Raw genomic sequence first — 20449 nt, forward strand, 5'->3', positions numbered from 1 at the left:
CACTTACATGTTTTCTTTTTTCCCTGTGCATGACACATTTTGCTGGGCCAGGGCTGGGAAGTCATTATTTGACTACTCCCTAAACTGCTTTGGAAGCCCTTGTTTCTTTGGCACCATTGGCAAGGTGCTAAAGCTTTAATTTATCTCAGTGAGGCCTTTCTTCTTGTGGAGGGAGGCCAAGGGAGAGGGAAGCAGATGCTATGGAACTATGAATTTAAGGCTGCAGATGTGAACAAGCAGAGGAAGAGGAAGAAATGAGTTGGTGGCAATTTGATAGGAGCTATGCTGCCTATCTCCAGGATTTCTCCTGCACAATTGGCACAGCTCCACCTTCTCCTGTCCTCTCTCCTGGTACTGCCAGCTCCTTAAAACCTCATCAAGGTCCTGCCCAGAGCTGAGCTTTTCCACTGCTTGTGCTTAATAAAAGTACAGACAAAGTCAATGGGGCTGTTATCAATGATGAGGCCTTGAGCTTTCCTGACAAGTCTGGAGTCCATTGGATTTTGTTCTTGAAAAGCCATGACTTTGTGGGAATGCTATGCTGGCTATTACCGTCCATGCCGGTTTCCTGCCTGATCGCTCCCCTTTGGCAGCTCTTGGAGTTGTTCTCCAAAGCCAGAACTCAGCCTCTAATAGCACTGGGAAAAACTGAGCTCCCAACACATTTTGCACTGCATAGAGGCCCTGGCTACACTGTCTACCAGCACAGAGAAAACTAAGTCACATGTGATGGATATCACCCCTCTGCCTGTGCAGTACAGTCACACTGTGCATGCTAAACGCTGGTTCTCACACTATTTTTTTAATGCCTTATGGGACAGGACTCCATGTGGTAGAAGTTGTGTGTGTTGGTTTACTGTTTACTGTTCTGCAGCTTCACTGCACCTTTGCATTTGGACTCTTTGGGAGTTTTTCTGCAGGAGGTCCACAGCCACCCAAGCTCTGTTCTGTTGTGCCTGGAATATTGAATACTTCAAGGCTTGGTCCTAGTGGAGTAGACACCTCTGCTATATACGTGGCAAGTTAAAGTTGTCATACTCTTAAACAAAAGAAAGGAGAAAGATGATTAGAACACAAGAAAGCCCCTATTCGATTAAGTACTCCATAAATTTCTTAACACCTAGAAAACAGATAATTAAAACTAGTGAAGGGACCAAAATAGTATTATTGCAGAGAGAAGGTGGAGTGTGCATGTAGAGAGACTTGTATGTGAATAGCAGAAGGTCCTTCATCAGCAAAAATGTCTCCTTTTAACCCATAACAAAAAACAACAAACAAATCCAAATTCCAGGGTTTGGAATCAGAACTGCAATATTGAAAGCCATGTGTCCTGCCAGATTTTGAGGTAAGGAAAGGAATTATGATTGTAGTCATTGTAGTGAGTCCTTGTGAGTTACTTTTAAGTTTGTCTAGTATGATGTTTTACATCCTGGTTTTGTGTTTCTTACAGGTGAGTTCATTATTGGTCGTGTTATTAAAGCCATGAACAACAGCTGGCATCCAGACTGCTTCTGCTGTGATATCTGCCAAACAGTATTGGCTGATATTGGATTTGTCAAGAATGCTGGCAGGTAAATCACCCTTCCTTCTGTTAACTGTTCATAAATTAAATGAACTGATAGTGGGACTGAGAGGTTTTGGTTCTTGAAGCTTTCCAGCTCGGATGGAGCAACTGAAGTATTTTCTGTGATAAGAAGGTCTAATTGTGCATCACAAAACCAAGAATAGGTGTCTTAAAATACTAGCATTTTGCCTGCTTCAACACTAAGTTTCATGGTAAACATTTTCTTTACCCAGTGTCCTTTTGGGGTCATTGTTATATGTAATAAGAGAGAAAACATTCAGATACAGAAGCATTGTCTTTTTTTTTTTTTTTTTTAATAAAAATGTTTACTTTCTTTTTCCAAATTGGTTCTCCAATTTTGGTCCAGTTTGGCACCAGATGTATTAATAATTACTTAATGTTCAGTAGTGCCCTTCACAGAGTAAGGTATTTTTGCCAGCTATGAACAAAAGAATGTTTTACCAGTGGATTATATGGCCATTGCCTTCTTATGTATAATACAATGTACAGAATTATCTACAGAAGTAGGACCTGTGTGCACATACAGCCTTCAATCTAAATTTTTAAGATTTTGAAAGTAAAACATTCATCAGCAAGAATCTATAAGAAACTTTGTTTTCTGTGTTTCAACACAGCTTTAACTCAGCTTAGCTGGAGAAATGATACTCCTGTGGTGACAGAAAATTAAATGATGACCCTGAACTTGGGCAGTTATTTTGGTGCTTTGAACTTCGTTTGCCTTAGCAAGGAGGTTGCTTTAACAAGACTCAAAAAAGAGTTGAATGAAATGAGGTTCTGGGAGATTTTGGGTTTATATTTTGCGCTGTAGTACCCGGTGACAATACTTACTTCTCTTTTTTTAATGCCGTTTCAGACATCTCTGCCGTGCTTGCCATAACAGGGAAAAAGCCAGAGGCCTGGGAAAGTACATTTGCCAGAAGTGTCATGCCATTATTGATGAACAGCCTCTCATCTTCAAAAATGATCCTTATCACCCTGATCATTTCAACTGTGCAAACTGCGGGTAACCTGAGTTCTGCAAAGGGAAACAGGAAAATGCTGGGCTTATTTGCTTCATCAATTTAAAGTGAAAACTTGTCCTGTACAACTGACAAGAACGGGTGGGGTTTGGATATCTTGGGGCCAGATGTGTGTTACTGCTTTTGGCTTGGTGAGGTTCAAACAACAGCTGACCTGCTGGAGACTGATGAAAGATTGACCTCTGCAGGATAAGGCAGTACCTTACAAAATATAAATATCAACACAGATACCATTTCTATAGTAGTGAAATGATAGCTCACTGTTCTGCTAGGAGGGGAAGAGAAGTGGTTCTCTTTTGTTGCTTGAATTACTATCTTGCCTATGTTTTTTTTTTAGTTCAACAGCATCCAAACTTCGTTCTCTCTTTTTAAAGCCTGTCTTTTTTAGAAGCCTTCTCCCATCTCACTTTATCATCTTATGAATCTGCACATTTCTACATCCTGCACCAACACAGAAATGTAGGATTAGCATTGTAGGACATAGCATGGATTCTTAGTTTATTTCTGCTGCAAAGGAAGCTACCTTTTCAGTGCCATAGTGAAGGTTGATTTCTATAACAGTATGTAATGTTATGAGTGGCAATCAGTTGAGAGTATTTGTACTTACTGTCACTTCTAAGGTTTAGCTATTCCCAGTATCTAACCACACAAATTACTAAAAGGTAGAGTTTATAAGATTCTGCAATGGGAAATGAATAAGCTTAGCTCATGTGGGTCTGTAGTTCTCTTTCTCTGAAGTTTGGTACATGGAAAATAAACTAGTGCAGAGGACTACATTTTACTTTCAGTTGCAGTTATGCAAATCTAAAATAAAATGGCGATAAGTGCCAGAACATAAACCAAACATATGCAGCAGCTTTCACACATAGATTTGTGCTGCTTAAGCAAAATGACAATAGCTCAGTAGCTGTTTTCAGAGAGACTCTGTGCACCTTGCTTTGCAGGTGTTTTCAGCTTATTGAGATCAGGCTTGAATGTGTTGGACGATGTTATATCTGATGCTGCTGCATTAGTGTAGTATAAACATAAACATGTTTAAGTGTAGTAGAAAATAAGCATTTTCTAAAGCAAATACTAATTCTTTTTCACTTCACTTTTGATTTTGAGAGTAGAAACTCTCAAGAGTTGACATTTTTGAGTGCCTTTATTCATGCTCTCAATTCATTAACTTCTGAACAGGAAGGAACTTACTGCTGATGCTCGTGAGCTGAAAGGAGAACTCTACTGCTTACCCTGCCATGACAAAATGGGTGTCCCCATCTGTGGGGCATGTAGGAGACCAATTGAAGGCCGTGTGGTGAATGCTATGGGCAAACAATGGCATGTGGAGGTAAACATAAGATGCTATACAATCTCTCTTACAAATGTAAACCTTAGCATATTTATCTCTGATTTTGCTGATCAATTTCAATGAAAGGATTCTCAAAGTTTGCACCAATGATTATAAATGTCTTCTCCAAATCCCTCTTCAACCTTATTGTGGCTGGTCTTCCACTGTGAAATAGGAGTTATTTGCCACCTTACAGAGAGCTTTGACTGTGAAACTAAAGTCAGTAATCAAAGGAAGCCGGGTGAGGTACTTACAAAATAAAATTTCAGAGCTCAAAGCAGTACATGTGAAAAGGCAGTCAAATCTGTGGCAACCATGTTACTAAGCATCATAATGCCCTCAGATACATATTTCTTTAACAGTTGATGGGAGAGTTCATATTTCAAGGCCACATACAAGATTCAGTTCCACATCTTCCATTTTAGTTAGATAAATTTATTTCTTCTGTTGTTTAGAAAGTCTTCTCTAGGAAATGCTTTCTTCACAAGGGTATAATGACAATGCATATTATTTAATAACTCCTAATTCTGTCCATTGATAAAAAAAATGAGAATCCATTGCTTGATTTTATTTTGTAACTTTTGGATTGAAATGTTGAAGACAATAAAATAAATATTGTTTTAAATGTTTTAAGACATTAAAATAAATACTATCTAAATGTAGGAACAAAAGTTCTAACTTTGCTTTTCAAGATGGCTTAGTAGACTTCAGCCATGTTCAAGTAGTGGACGTGGTTCGTTAGCTTTCCAGAAAAAAATAACGTTACTTCCAAAAGATAAAAAAATGTATTGTAATTTTCTTTGTAGCATTTTGTTTGTGCAAAATGCGAAAAGCCATTCCTGGGTCATCGTCATTATGAGAGAAAAGGCTTGGCGTATTGTGAAACCCACTACAATCAGGTAAGGTTGCATATTTTTAAAAATGGCATTAATTGGTAAACTCACAAATTGGCTTTATTAGATAGAGATGGAAAACCATGGACATTCTTATGTTTTGTTAAAGGCACCTCTGGGTGTAATGGCAATTAGCATATGTTCTGTTGCATTTAATTTATACAGGTTTCTCTATACCTCTGTGTGGCACTAAAAAGAAAACTGCAGGTATATCACAAAGCCTGGCGAGGACAGTTAGGATCAAGTTATTCTTCAGGCTTAGTGGTACTTCAGTAGAGCTGTTATGGGGCTTTGACGTGTCTGTGGATCAGAGCAGCTAATGACAACTAATCTCTCCTAAGAAGTTAAAGAAGATTTGCCACTCACTAACTGCATTTGGAGGCCCCAGTCAGTGGCATGGGTTTCCCTGCAGCTGCTGCTCTAAGACACTGTGTCTGTGTTATATGTGATATTTGCTCTTGCTCAGTCATTAGGTTGATAAAGACTTCCAAGACTAAATTTGTCAGAAGACACCCTCTAGTGACCACTTGCATTTATGTACAAGTTACATGTGGCAGTACCACCCCTCTCCAGACACCTTTGGATGGGGAGTCCAGCCCCACGGTGCACAAACATATTTTTCTTTGGAAGCCATCTGTGTCACATCACATTCACCTCCCTTGTTTACATAAATACATGAAGAGGGGTTACACTTGGGAGTTGTATGGCATCTGCTAATTACAGATGGATTCTTAATTGGTCATTAATGATGAAGGGCAGATGATTGGTGCTGGCACACTTGCAGACTGTAAATGCTGTGATGTTCATAGTAATAGTGTTGTAGCTGGGATGGGCCAAGTCTGTACACCAGACAAGAGTTGTATCTAGAGTGGATGTCTTTTTCTAGGTTAACTACTACAGTTAGAAAAAATACATGAAGTTTTTGGCACTTCCTGCTATATTGTGGAAAAATGATAAGCCTGGAAAAATAATTAATATTTTTGTCTGAAATTTTCCATTTTTTTAAAATAAAGATAAAATTTTCTTACAGTTACAGTAATGCGTTGTTTTAGTCATGCATGCAAGTCCAAATGTTACATTTTCTGATTAGCAGCAATACGTATATGACACCAACTGCTGTATTTCAAATCTTCAGGATTAGAGAAATCTTGAAACAAAATAAAATCATACTTACTAAGAATCAAAGGTAGATAAATGTTTTCATCTTTAATATTAAGACTTTTTGTGATGAGATGATGCAAAATGTACGTGGAAAACCAAGCCAGACTTGCCAGCATTCTCTTTATTTCACTGGAATAAACAGGAAAGCGATTGTGCCCATCAGCTGAAATATATTTATTTTGCTAGTTTGGTAAGTTGCCCTCAATAAAATCATTATATTAAAAATTTATTACTTCTCTTTCCTCTTCAGCTATTTGGTGATGTTTGTTTCCATTGCAATCGTGTGATTGAAGGAGATGGTAAGCACTTTCCTGTTTCCTTAATGTTCCTTTTTGATGGAAGTTCTCTTTAAAAGTGAAAGTAAAGGGGAAGCAGCCCGGTTTTCATTAAAACAAAAACAGTTATTCCCTTGATCAGAAATTAAATTAGAGCTGATTAGTCAGAGACCAAATGGTAGGAAAACCTAACATCATTTCATGATGGTAGAACACCCCCCCATGGCCAAAGAGAACTGTGAAACCCCTTAGTGCCATGCAGAGGCCAGGGATGCTGGAAGATGCTCAGAAGTGGCTTTCTGCCACACCACCTTCAAAACAGAACACATGCAAGGGTGAGAAGGAGCATACAGGCATCTCCACAAATGAATTTGTGGTTCATGAGCCAAATTTGAAAATAGGTGGGCACTGCTAGGAATTTTTTTTTAAATGCTTTGTTCCTATTATGTCAGTTTAAATCCTGGAGATATTCACCCATCTATTGCAAGCACCTGTCTTTTGAAAATCTAGGCTTATGATAATGTCACAATACCAGGAATGATCATACTTGGAAATATATGTCCTGTAAAGGCAGAACTGCAAGTAATTTGTTTGTTTTGTTATTGTTTGATTGGGTTTTTTGGGAGAAAGGGGTGGGTTTGAGGGTTTTTTTGATAACTAGCTCTGATAAAATACCAAAAGCAAATTATTCTACCCAAAACAACGTGACATTATGTGCCTATTTACCCTGTCCAGAGTAAATACTATGTTAGCCTCATCTAAGCCAAAGGCATTAGCAAAGTAGGAGGAAGCTTCTAACATTAAAAAAGCGACATAAAACCAGTTTATAGTCTTGTATCTATAGGGTAAGACATAAATCCTGTAGACATGCTTTCCCTACATTTTCTGGACTGCAGTATGCCTGCAGAATAGCAATCCAAAATGCTTTAGAGGAAAGAGTCCTCATTTTCAGGAAAATTCTACTGGAATCAGCAGAAATGGAACTTTACTGATAACTACATCTATGTATGATTCTAACCTTTCACCATATAGTCTGACACCCATATTGTAAGTTTTGGTCTCTGAACTGAAAATAATACAGTATTTCTTTATTTTCAGTGTATGTCTTCAATTACATTTCTTCTTTCATTTCTGCACACAAATTTTGAGTCGGCTGTCACAAATTTGGTATCCAGTATTGTCCTCTGTCGGGTGAAACAAATACCTGTAGCAGCAGTTTTTCAGAAGGGTCTCTATGACTGCATTACTGAGGTTGCTTGGGAGCAAAAACTTTCACCTGTCTAGTATAATTCTGGAAAGTACTGGAATAACTGTGTATCTGTGGACATGCTTGCCCCATAGTGCAGGAAGAAACCTCTGCATGACAACACTTTGGTTCTCCTTGTTGACAAACTACTGTGAGAAAAACATTGTAAACGAAACATTATCCCATATTCTCTAACTTAGGAAAATTTTAGCAAGGAAAACTGGAAAGCTGTACTGAAAGAGAGAAAGAACAGGAACTGGATTTACCTACAAAACAAATAGGAAATAGTTACTTTCTCTTCAAAGCAGAGAATACAAAGAGTTTCTTTTTTTCACCTTGGTAGTGCTGATTTACCAGCAGTGTCTGGCTGCTGGCTTCACATTATTTTCTTTAGCTAGGCAAGTGCAACTGTTGATTGCAGTGCAGTCTGAACTGGATCTGAGAAATGAAAATGAAAACATAAACACAATTGTGCTGGATTGCTCTTCAGATGGAAGCATTTCCTAATTAAGTTGGAACCTGGCCTCACAGACCCATTGCTTGAGATCAGCTGGATATAAGATGAAGTGGAAGTGAAAAACAGGAGACAGAAATAGGTTAAGCTGGTCCTGCCTCAGAGACAGCTGTATCAATGCTCCACAGTCCTGCTTCATTACACTCTAAAATGTGCCTCGCCAGTCTGGCCATGTTATTATTACACTCCTTAACACTTGATACAAGAATCAATGACTGTTCTTCACACCGCATGAATATGTAAGCTTAAAATTTTTGTAATCACTTTTATTGGTAAGGCTAATGATTTTTTTTTCCCCATCTCCTTAGTTGTGTCTGCTCTGAATAAGGCATGGTGTGTGAACTGTTTCGCTTGTTCAACTTGCAACACTAAGTTAACCCTCAAGTAAGTTTATGGATAAGTGTGATGTCTTCAACACATATCAGTGGTTCCCTTCAAAGTGTAGATGTTGCTATAGTGTAGCTGTTACTGGATGAAAAACATGTAAACAGCATTGAGGAAATAAGTGCCTCTTTCTTCCTCTTGCTCTACTTAATACTTTCCATCTTTTTCAGCTGTCTCTTCAGTTCTTCCTTCAATAAATCTTCCTAACTCTTCTCCTTTTCCATCCTTTATTTTTTCTTGTTTAACTCTAAAGGGATAAGTTTGTTGAAATTGATCTAAAACCTGTCTGCAAGCACTGCTATGAGAAAATGCCAGATGAATTTAAGCGACGACTTGCCAAACGGGAACGTGAAGCAAAGGATAAAGAGAAGCAGAAAAAGAAAAAGCCAATCTGTTTGTAAACTTCTTTTCCTTCTCACAGCCACCTCTGCTCCTTTCTTCTTTGGTTAGTCCTAAGGATGCTTTTTTTTGCACTTTTGCATGAACTTATGGCAGTCAAAACCAAAACATCTTTCACGCAACTGCAACTTGAAATACTAACTTGCTATTCCATTATCTTTTGTTTAGTCTAGAGTTAGGTTTGAAAGGCTTTCTAAATTGCACATTTAATAAATATGGGCTTTTGGGTAAAATCTGCATAACTTACTCAACAAGGTATTTTAATCACCATCTACAGTATATGTAACTTGTAAAAGTAACTTAATGTATTTGTATAAATTGGGGAGTTAATTTTTTGCTTGTGCACATTTAATAGGAGAGGGTTGGGTTTTTTTTAATTCTTTTTTTCACTATCTAATCTGCTAAAACTTTGTTTCTTTTGCTTTGTTGTTTTAGGAATAAATTTGTTGAGTTTGATATGAAGCCTGTCTGCAAAAAGTGTTACGAGAAGTTTCCTCTAGAGCTGAAGAAAAGACTGAAGAAATTAGCTGAAACTTTGGGAAGGAAGTAAAGACTTCATCTGCTCTCCTCTTCCTTTGTGAAAATCCTATAGATACTACTTGAGGGGGAGGGGGGAGTTGCTGCTTTGAGGCTGTAGTCAGACAACAAGTGCTGATGCGTGCCTTCTATCAACCCAGAATACATTAAGGTTCTCTGTTCTCTGTACATGTGTGCTTACTTGTTGACAAACAGACCATACTTCCAAAATAAATACCAGCTCACCTGACAGGTTTCTGACCAATTATGCCATTGTATGGATGCAGGTGGTCAATTCTGTACACTAATTCTCTGTGGAACTCTTCAGAGAGAGAAAATTTGCTTGTGAACACCACCTGTGAAAAAAAACTTTGCAAATGCACCCAACTTTAGGGATGTGTATTGTCATTTATGTTAGTGAAAATATTAACCTTTGTATTAAGCATGCAGACAGAACTTGCCCAGCTCAAGTGATATGGGCAGGAAACCAATATCCTTTGCCTCATGGAAAAATTCACACTTAGATTTCAAGCCAAGTCATTTCATTAAGGAGCCTTGTTTCAGATGGTTTGAGAACCATCAGATTTCTAAATATAGCACTGTACAAATGACATACATAAAATGATAAAAATGATAGATTATGCTTACATGATGAATGTTTCTACATCAGGCTTAGCATGAGATACTTACATAAAAATGTATTCCTATTGCAAGAAATGAGCATACTCAGAACTACTTGAATTTTGCTATATTCCACTTAAAATAACACATTAACTTCTATATATGCTTTTGCATTCTATTTACTTTTTGTGCCTTATTCTGCTGGACCATACCTAACAGTGTACCATTAAATATATATAGTTTTATATTTTATTTCATATTTTTATGCAGAAACTATATAGAACATATTTTCAAAAGATAACATACTTTGCCTTAATTATACAGGATGCAAGAAGTATTTTATTTGAAATGTGAACATCTGCATTTAAAATTTAGCTTCTAGACTTCATTGATTTTCAGAACAATATTGAAAATGCATATTTCAATTAACTGGCAATATTACTTTTACACCTCTGAGTGTAAATATGCAAGGTTTGATCCTGCTAGGATCTACTTCTTTAGCCATCCTCAAGGACTGAGCTTACAAATAATCAAAGTTCTTTATAACATTCATTTAATTGTTTTATACTATTGAGTTCTGTCCATGCAAATTTGGGGTTTTTTGCCCTTTCTTATAGAAAATACAGCTACTTAGGTCTTCTTGATGGTACGAAGTATGCAAACTTTTTTTTTTTATTTTTGTACATTAGTGACTTAAACTGATTTTATGTAATTACATAACAGGAAGTAAAATTTTCTTTCTTTTTTATGAAAAATTAGTTACTTTAAAACATCTGCTTTCCTGTGTCATCAATAAAGGCCTTGATATTAAACTGTGTATTGCCTCTCTGAAATAAATGCTTGAGATGGGTGGGAAAGCAGTAAGGCTCTCTTGGATCCCGAACTTTTACCTGTGACTGTGTAAATACTTCCTTATTATCCTGATTTAAAGGAGACATGTACCTTTCCTAAAGGCATATGTCTGTATGTAGTTCTAAGGTTCATAAAAGAAACCACAGCTTGTTTCATAAAGAATAGTTTGATTCTTCTGGATATTTTCTGAATTAGAAAAGTCACTAGGTTTTCCTAAAGCAAGTATCTTGTCTGAGTGTAAAACATACACCCTTTTCTCTCAAGTTTTCAGCTTTCTCAACTTTTTCTCTCCTGTTTTCACTGTAAAGAAACTGTCACCCCAAACTTCCAGTTTATTGCTAGGTAGGGTATTTTTTGACTGTTTTATCCTACATAATTAGTGAGTGCTGTAACATTCATAAATGTAGTCCCTGACCCTGTTGAAGACTATGAAAGCTTAAAATGTCCTCAAAAATTGGTTACCTAACTAGCCCAGTAGCCTCGTTGGAATTTTGGACTGTGCCATGGATTCAGTAGACCACACTCTTGCTTCCTCCTCAAGTTATAACTGACTTGGGAGGTTTTCATGTTACACTGAGTATACATCTCCTCCTTCAGCCCATGTGTGCCCAGCCTTCCTGCACAGAGTTGGGAAGGGTCACTAGCCCCAAAGCTACATGGCAAGACCTGGCTCATATCCACATTGCTCAGGGTTAATCCATCTGCAGCACAGCAGCCTCAGATTTCCTCTCCACTCTGGTGGGCCTTGAGGCCTGACAGAGACTGGGTTTTTCCATTTCCAAGTTCCTGATGACAAACGCTGTGCTACAGTTCACCAAGGCAACACCTTCTGTTTCATGAACTCTCATGTGTGTATGTCAGACCCCACAATGTAGCACTTAAAGCATCTGAGGGTACTTGAGGGTTCAAAGACTGATAAAGCATGGAAAAATGTTGGTTGGAAGGGACCACTAGAGATCAGCTAGCCCAGCCATCTGCTCAGAGTGGGTCTAACTTCAGAGTTACATCAGTGCAGAAGGTCTTGCTTGGCCAAACTGTGAACATTACCAGGCAAAGAGATTTCACAGGCCTTTGTGGATAGTATGTTCCAGTGCTTCATCACCCTCAAGGTGAAAATATTATTCCTGGAATCTTATCTCAAGGGGAGAGTTTCCCAAATCCAGACTGCTCTCTTGGGAGCTGTCTTTGGCATGAACTGTCATTAGTATAATACCCCTGGACATTGTCATTAAGAGAATTAGTTAATGGCAGTTGCAAAACACAGCCAGGAAGCAAGCTAGCAATTAGGCAGCCTGGACAATTACACGTCTGGTGCTGAAGCGCAGTTCCTGGCCCAAAGTATTCTAAGTATCTCATGTAGTTGCACATACTTTCCTAAAGGAGGCAGAGCCTAGTACTGTTTTTCTGCCCAGACTCCTATTAGGTCTGTCAAGGAATCCGTGAGCCTGGGATTTGGGAATGGGTGCCTCAGAAGCTTTGTCCCTTTCTGCTGCATGGATCAATTACGCATGGACAAGAGAGGTTCCTTTAAAAAGCCTGGTTAGGCTAACAGCAGGGAGCACTCCAGAAAGCCCAGGGGATATTGCTGTAGGGGGAAGAGCTGAGCCTAAAGCCTTTGTGCTGCTGGCAGTGGCATGTCCTGTGCTCAGTTCCAGTGGATAGGCAGCGAGCTGTGCTGAGCACAGTCAAGTTGCAGGGACAGCTCTCGAGCCAATGCTGTCCTGCCCTCTGTGCGACTACCAGGGACAGAGGGTGCCACTTCCACAGCGATGGGTGAGACAGTGACCAGTGCCAAACTACTGGATCTGGTCTACATGAAGGCAATTTCCCATGCCTCCCCATCAGCTGAAGTGCAGTAGTATTCTCCAGTGTGTCAAGTAAACTCTGACGTTCTCCCTTGCACCAGCACCAACACTTCTATTATCTAGCCTGGCAAGTGCAGATAGTAAATTATTTGGTAATCCCAGCTTCAGGCACACCATTAAAAATTACAGAGAAAAAAAAGATTTTTTTTTTGTGGAATTAAATCCAATGTCTAATTAAATCACCAGTAACAGAAAAAAAAGAATAAAAGAGAGGATTAATTCTTTCAGTCAGGGTCTTACATGGATGTTGCTATTCTTAAAGAAAAAGTTGGCTATGTTTCCTTATTTTTCCTGCAAAGAGGGTAAGAGCTGTGGGGCTGATGGTATATTTAAGGTGTGGCAAGAATCCTGTGACTGTCAATGGGTTGTTTGAGATGGAGAATGGAGAAATTTTTAATTACGCTTCTTCAGAGACATGGCCCAATGGCCTCATTTTGAACAAAGCATCTGAACTGGCAGGAAACATGGTTAATTCCAGTGAGCAGAATCTGAGGCTTCCTGCTTGGAATTTCACCACAGGGCTCATCCTCAAGCCACCAAACCTGTAAAACTACAACTTGCAAATCTGTCCTGCCTTGAGGGTTGCTGGTCCATCTTTTAGTCCATGTTCCCAGCTGTGTTTTAGAGCTTAATTGTTTAATTATACTATCTGCAGTGCCTGGAAAAAAAGGTTTCTCACCACAGCTGCTACAATATTTGAGACTCATTTTCTAGAGCGTTGGATCTCAGTAAGAAGGCTCTTATGCTTACAGATTAAATTTATAGTTGCTCTGAAACACAAAGTATAGAATATTACAGGTTGGGAGAGACATTAAAGGTCTAGTCCCAGGCCTGTGCCATGGGGGACACTCCCCACTAGGCCAGATTATTCAGAGCTCCATCCAACCTGGCCTTGAAAACTGCCTGGGATGGGGCACCCACAAGCTGGGCAACCTGTGCCAATGCTTCAATACCATCATAGTGAAGAATTTCTCCCTTCTATCTAACCTAAATTGTCCCTCTTTTAATTGTACCCATTACTCCTTGTCCTATCACTACAGTTCCAGCCAGAGTCCCTCTCCTGCTTCCCTGAAGGCCCCTCACATTCGGGAAGGTTGCTGTGAGCTCTCCATGGAACCTTCTCCAAGTTGCACAGCCACAACTTCCTCACCCTGTCTTCGTACAGGAGATGCTCCAGGCCTCCTGTCAACTCCGTGTCTCTCCTCTGGACTTGCTCCAACAGTCCATATCCTTCTTATGGTGAGGGCGCCAGAACTGTTACTTAGCTTTAGGTAAAAATTTATTATCTAAGTACATATACATATATAGTATATTATTTAGGTGATAAATATACTATCACCATATATATTTTTATATATTACCGAGGTGAGTTTATTGTCGTTTCAGGTGAGAAAATGCTAAAACTTCGTTTCCCATAATTTTCCATGACAGATTTTCCAGCCGGGCTTTCCTCCGCCACCCCGTGCGCATGCGCGGCCAGGCCCCGCCCCCGGCCGTTGATACGGGGGCGGGAGCCGGGTGCGCGCCGGGGCTGCGCGCGCCGCACGGCTGAGCGGGAACTTGCGTAACGTGTGGCGGCCGCGTCGCTCCTGCGCTTCCTTCCTTCCTCCTTCCCTCTGCAGGCGCCGGGCCAAGACCGCCGGGCCGCCCGGGAAGGCGCGTTCCGCCGCGACAGAGGCCGGGCGCGGCCCCTGCCGCCGCGGCGGCGCCATGATGAGGCGGACGAAGCCCGAGGTGGAGCGCTACGTCGCCTCCTTGCAGGCCGCGGCTCCATCCCCCAGAGAGGTGAGCGCGGCCTCGCGTTGTTCGCCGGGCCCGGGGGGCGCTGCGGCCGCTCCGTGCGGCCGGTATGGGGCCCGTTCCACCGCGTGGGGCGGTGGCGGCCCTGCCGCGCGTCCTGAGGGACCGCCGCCCCCGCGCCACGGGGAGGCCTCGCTGCCGCCGGGCCGGGGGGCGGCTGCTTTCTGCGGGCTCCCCGCGCCGAGCCCAGCCTAGCCCCTCGGTGTTGGGGCTTAGTCTGCTTGGCCTGTCCTCGTCCGTGGCGGTAAGAAGAAAAAGGATGCCTTTCTGGAGACACTCAAACCCCACCTGGACGTGCCTGTATCACCTGCCCTAGGTGACCGAGCCGTGGCAGGTTGTTGGACTAGATGATCTCCAGAAGTCTCTTGCATTCCTTACTATTCTGGTATTCTGTGAGTTATGGTGCCTTTGGGATCATTTCTGAGCGTGTAATTACTCAGAGTCTCTGACTAATCGAGTGAGGTAAGGGAAGCTGAGGAAGGTCCAAGGGGTTTCACGTACTGGAGTTGCTTTCCCTAACTGGGAGCAGGGGTTTGCTAGAGCTGTACACCTGTATTTTACAACTGATAAGACCTAGTGTAGTTTTAAGGAGTCCACGAGTTCTCCGAGTACAGACTTCTTCAGTTTTGTGAGAGTTTAGTTCTTGTGATTCCCGAGTTTCGTTTCTCAGAAAAAGATTTCCGATCTTTGTTTTTTCAGAAGAATCGAAAAAGGAACTAGTGAAGCACTTTCGGTTTTCTTTTATTGTTGTGTCATTAATATTCTTGTCTTTGTAGCAGTATTGGGAGAGGAGGAACCGGGGACAAATAATCTTTCTGTTGTATTTTAGTAACTGGCTAAAGGATGGGGATCGCTGGATAACTTGTTACCATGTTTCATTATATGTAGAAAAGGATCGCAGTGAACAGTCTGATGCAATTCATGGGAGCTATTTAATCCTGAAAGATCCTGTTCTACCGCTCTTGAATTGATTTTTTAAGTTAGAATATTCAGCACTGTGTTGTATAGTGTGAATACATCCATGTTCACCGTTATGCAGCAGGGCCTTTGTGCAGGCCTTGTGTACATCATCATTATTTGTATCTCTTTCCCAACAGCAACAAAGTTGTTCTGTGGTTTAATTGATTTGTGTACTGCCTAGAGCAGCCAATGTCAAGGGCATGACTCTCAGAATCATAGGTGCTCTTTCGGTTTTTTTGGTATTCTTACTGAACTCAACAACTAAATAAATCCTCTCCTGTTGCGCTTAAGACCAGCTGGTGCATATTTACTTGTTTAGTTTGGTTTTTTTTAATAAGTAATGCTTACAACTAATTGTATAAGCACAGTCATTGGTGGAAAATGTTACTGATTTTCCTGTTGTGTTGATTTAAGGACAAGGATGCTTATAAGGCTGCATAGCATTTATTTTGAGGTTTCTTTTCATCCATGTTTAAAAGAAGGTGCCAAATGCAGCTCTGCTCTGACATATTTCAGTGTTTCCCTTCCAAAGGCTTCAAAAATTCAGTCTGGCAACTTGAGGTATCATAAGAGGTCTGCTTTTATTCTTAACTGCTTCTTAAAATTTTACGTGAATAACAGTGGTGAGAGAGGGAGGGAGACTTTCAATTCAGGTGGATTCAAAATGTGCACACTTGTTTGGAATCGTAGATGTAACTAGCTCCAGTATTTCTTGGTTCAAAATCAAAATTGTTTTTGAACTGATAGTGAGAGCTCAAGCTTTGAATTAGTCTGGTTTACTTCTACCTTTTTCGTTGTAACTTTGCCAGTTCTTTAACTCCTTTAACTTTTTCTCCTGATCTTGCTTCTGCCACCTTGGCTTCTTTGTTACCTCCTTGTTCTACCTTCTAAAAAATGTCTTCGGAGATGTTTCACCTCTTGCTCATAGGGTGTGTATGTTAAAGTTATTTTAGTCAGAAATAAACTACTGCATAAATGCATTTCTTACCCAAACTGAGAGTGACTTAAGTGAAAGTTTTCCTCAAGTATACTTAAACAGTAGTGTCTAATGACAGTACACTACAGTAGGGCTAAATGGCATATCTCTTTTGATTTGTAGACTATCTTTTTTCCTTGCTGCTTTGCAAAGGAATAAATTAAATGTAGGTGACCCTATTCTTACGCTCTCTTTAATGAGTGATGTATGAAATATCACAGGTATAAAGGGTTGTTTTCTTCTCTTGTAATCTCTAGCTCCCTAGTAGCCTTCTTATAGCAAAACCTTTTATTCTTTTCATTCTTAAACTTAGATCTTTCAGAAACACCCCCTTATATATGATGAGTGGATTTGAGCTAATAACAAATCATCAAATTCAGTCACTTGAGCATTAGGCATTGCTGAAAACAAAGGTCACTCGTTAGGGAATTACTTTTGAAGTACCAAATGTCTAAAGTGTGTTTGTCATGGTTTTTCTCCTTCAGAAATCGATGAAAGGATTCCTCTTTGCTAAGCTGTATTTTGAAATAAAAGAATATGAACTTGCTAAAAGGTAACATGCATTGATGGACATTTGTTTTTTTGTTCTCTAAAATGTAAAAGAAAAGCTATGTTTATATGAAGTAACCAAAGAAACCAAGATGAATATCATGCTGCTTTAAGTTAGCAGTCAATGTGGACGTTAAGTACTGTTTAGATCTTTGTAAAACAGTAACTTAAAAGAAGATTAGTTATGTGGTACTGAAAAAACATACCTACCTGAATTGGCTGGTTTTTTGCTCGTTGTTTTAAGTAGTTCTTACCATTTCAGCAAACTCCTGTTTTTGTTTTTTAATCAACAGAAATATTGGCTGGTGAGTAAGTAGCGTTTGTACAGGTATAAACCCATGTTGCTGCTTACTTAAAGGTCCTAACAAAGTGTCTGGAACAAAACATGTCTATACTTCTGTGGTCTGGCCAAAGCATCTAGAACAAAATATGTCTGTGTGTCCTGTATGGCAGATAAAGTTGCCATTAGAGCTTGGGTGAGAGGGGGAGCATTAGTGAAAAATACTGGTCAAATAACTGACTTTTTTCCCCTTCATAGATATATATCTACATACCTCAATGTACAAGAGAGAGATCCCAAAGCACACAGATTTCTTGGACAAATTTATGAAGCTGAGGATAACATAGAAAAAGCTTTTGGGTGTTACAAGGTAAGTACTACATTCACCCCCAATGTTCTGCTTTATTCCTTTATAATTGGGCTTCTAAAACCCTTATGTGTTTAATAGAAAATATGCTCCTGGGAAAGCTGTGTCATACACATTTGACAATGGAAAACACATGAAGCACTGCAGAGAAGATTCTTCACTTGATATCACTTGCTTCTGTAGTATATTTTAAAGTTGCTGCTTTGTTTTTTTTCTTCTGAACTTGATCTTTTGTGCTACCTGCTGTTGAATTCTCCCCAAGTCGGGCATTGCCTCTTGCACTACTGTTGTAGAATCCTGTAACACAAACTGTGATGACAGCTAGAGTTTAGTTGGCACTACAAGACTATAGGCTTACTGCGTTTTTGTTTGGCAGATGCAGAAGGGAGGGAAAAATCTAATTTTGGTTAGGCAAGCATATAAATGTCAGATTTCCAGTTGGGTTGCCTTTGTTCTGGCTTTGAAGAGAAAGATGTGCTCCAAAGTCTGGCAAATACAACTCTCTGTATGAAGTGCACTTTTTAAACTGTCTTAATTTTTTTACAAGTTTTTATGCCTGGCTAGACTAGAGGTCCTTATAGTCCTGCTGTCCTCTTATAGCAGTAGCTAGTGATAGATGCAGAGGAAATGGTTTTTGCATTTATTTCTCTTCTGCTTTTCTCAATGTCAGCAGTTCTGTTTGGTTCTGTAAACTAGTGGTGGCATGTAGAAAGGCTTGGCTTATATATTCTGTATTTATAGATTTCACTAGTTTGAATAGCTGGGTATGTTTGTGTCCTGTTCTACATGGATTATAAGTTAAAGTTGCCTGTTTTTTTTAACTCCTGTGTCTGCATGGGAAAAATAGCGTTCTGTGGAGTTGAACCCAACACAGAAAGATCTTGTATTGAAGATTGCAGAGTTACTATGCAATAATGACATTACTGATGGAAGAGCAAAATATTGGGTTGACAGAGCTGCTAAGCTCTTTCCTGGGAGCCCTGCTATTTACAGGTTGAAGGTAAGTTCCAAATCACCTCTGTTTAATGGCTTGAACAAACTTTCGTCACCTGTCTGGAGTGCCTTTTGCATGTCACATCAAACAAAACTTTCTGGTTAAATTATTTTAGCATCTTTAGTATTAAAATTGTTGGATGTTACACTCTTTCTAGTCTGACGTTTTTGTTCAGTTTTAGAGGAAGCATGCAGCTGCATGCTTTCATACCTTTTCTAATGTTTCAAGTTTAATCATCTTCCAAAATGCTGCGAAATTGTTATTTATCACAGTCAAGAAATTAGAGACTAGACAGGTGGCACTTGTTCTTTCTGTTGTGTCGCTGTTAGGAAGGTGGCCGATCTGTGAACTCGGACGTTCTTGCTTTATATGGCTTTTTTGTTTTTAAATCTGGAGTATGATCGTTTCTGCAGAATGTGAGAAATGCTGTAATTCTCAAATACCATGTAAATACTTTGAGCCATACAATATCACTTTTACACAGGTATATTAATTTTCTGTAGCTGGGCAGCAGCCACACTGAAGTCTCAAGGTGTCTGGGGTTTTTTTAAGCGAGGAAGTCTTTGGCATGGTCTGCTGTTACTGAACCAAATGTTTTGAGAAGCATTTCTTACTCTTACCAAAAGGCAGATTCTTCTGAGGATTTTTCTTCTGTGATAGTCACATACGTTTTTAAATATTTGAGTATTTTATCAAACTTCCTGTAATAACTGAAAGCTATTAAGAATACTCTAGCTAGAGTGATGTAGTCTATGTAGTAGAGGGAAGAATGCTGTCTAGTCCTGTAGTTAATCAAAAGACTGATGTGGGAAATGAAATATTAACATGTTACTTTCATGTTTCAACAGGAGCAGTTACTGGATTGTAAAGGTGAAGATGGGTGGAATCAGCTCTTTGACTTGATTCAAGCAGAACTTTATGCAAGACCAGATGATGTCTACATAAACATCAGACTAGTTGCACTCTATCGTTCAAATAACAGATTAAAGGATGCTGTGCTCCATTGTCAGGAGGCAGAGAAGAGAATACCTTTGCAGTCAAGCTTGGAATGGTGTTCCTGTGTTGTAGAGACATTTGAGGTGTTTAATCATATTTTGATCCTGTGGTAGTCTTCCATATCTTTTTACCTGCTCTATTTCTCTTAGTGTCCTTTTTCTGACAGCTATTTCTCAAGGGATTTAACTCCTTCAAATGCAAGTCTACTGAAACCAGTGGAATTACAAAATACATCTTGTATTTTTTAATTTTTTAATTGGAATTTTCTCCCTAAAATTAAGCTTTATTAGAACTATTGAGTTTCTAATTTCAAAAGCTGAGTTAGACACAGCAGTTCCATTAGGGATAAAATTGCTCAAGCAAATAGTTCCCTGGAACTTTGCTGCTGAAGAATATGTTAAGGTCTCACCTGTGAAACTGGATTATGCAATAAATGCTGCTAGTGTGTTTTGGAGAAGTACTGCCCTTGTCTTCATGGAAGGATGACTGTTCCTTATCCTGTGATGAACTTTCTTCTTTAGGAATATCTGGAATCTTTACAAGACTTGGAGTCTGATAAAAATAACTGGAGAACTATCAAGAAAGATCATCTGCTGGCCTATTCCAGCTTTGTCAAACTGACACTTTCTTCTAGAGATGTTCAGGAATGCAGAGAGGCGCTTGAAAGGTACTGCTTAAACTTTTCTGTAGTAAGAAAAGACCCTCTAAGAATTATTTGGGGTCACATAACATCCACCGAGCTTCTGTTTTTCAGCTTATCTTGTTTTTGGATAGGAGAGGAGATTCTCTATGCTGACCACCAAGAGTGGTTCTTACTGGATGTGAACTCCAAGCTGTCTTTTGACAGATGTTTGAATGGTCAGCTCA

At 39.6% G+C, this 20449-nt stretch overlaps 2 protein-coding genes across 13 annotated transcripts in view; both read left to right on the forward strand.

Annotated features, from left to right (window-relative positions):
* LIMS1 (LIM zinc finger domain containing 1) overlaps nucleotides 1–10760 on the forward strand; it is a 67543-nt gene extending 56783 nt beyond the window's left edge. For 6 of the 10 annotated variants that reach the window (XM_088160110.1, XM_088160114.1, XM_088160113.1 and 3 more), the window contains exons 4-11: nucleotides 1451–1571; nucleotides 2439–2588; nucleotides 3784–3934; nucleotides 4741–4833; nucleotides 6239–6287; nucleotides 8332–8407; nucleotides 8661–8852; nucleotides 9242–10760. In XM_088160110.1, coding sequence (XP_088016236.1) covers nucleotides 1451–1571; nucleotides 2439–2588; nucleotides 3784–3934; nucleotides 4741–4833; nucleotides 6239–6287; nucleotides 8332–8407; nucleotides 8661–8808 — 788 coding nt within the window. In that variant the 3' untranslated portion in view covers nucleotides 8809–8852; nucleotides 9242–10760. The remainder of the gene's footprint in view (nucleotides 1–1450; nucleotides 1572–2438; nucleotides 2589–3783; nucleotides 3935–4740; nucleotides 4834–6238; nucleotides 6288–8331; nucleotides 8408–8660; nucleotides 8853–9241) is intronic. The other 4 variants (XM_088160111.1, XM_014885120.2, XM_014885117.2 and 1 more) reach the window with 1 other exon arrangement.
* A 3518-nt stretch (nucleotides 10761–14278) lies between these two features.
* RGPD4 (RANBP2 like and GRIP domain containing 4) overlaps nucleotides 14279–20449 on the forward strand; it is a 34593-nt gene continuing 28422 nt past the window's right edge. Inside the window, exons 1-6 of one of the 3 annotated variants that reach the window (XM_088160115.1) lie at nucleotides 14279–14445; nucleotides 16882–16949; nucleotides 17484–17595; nucleotides 18440–18592; nucleotides 19435–19665; nucleotides 20104–20249. In XM_088160115.1, the coding sequence (XP_088016241.1) occupies nucleotides 14371–14445; nucleotides 16882–16949; nucleotides 17484–17595; nucleotides 18440–18592; nucleotides 19435–19665; nucleotides 20104–20249 (785 nt within the window). In that variant the 5' untranslated portion in view covers nucleotides 14279–14370. The remainder of the gene's footprint in view (nucleotides 14446–16881; nucleotides 16950–17483; nucleotides 17596–18439; nucleotides 18593–19434; nucleotides 19666–20103; nucleotides 20250–20449) is intronic. The other 2 variants (XM_014885108.2, XM_014885109.2) reach the window with 2 other exon arrangements.

The sequence above is a fragment of the Sturnus vulgaris genome, chromosome 2 (assembly GCF_052056855.1).
Source record: "Sturnus vulgaris isolate bStuVul1 chromosome 2, bStuVul1.hap1, whole genome shotgun sequence".
In the NCBI taxonomy this organism is placed as follows: Eukaryota; Metazoa; Chordata; class Aves; order Passeriformes; family Sturnidae; genus Sturnus; species Sturnus vulgaris.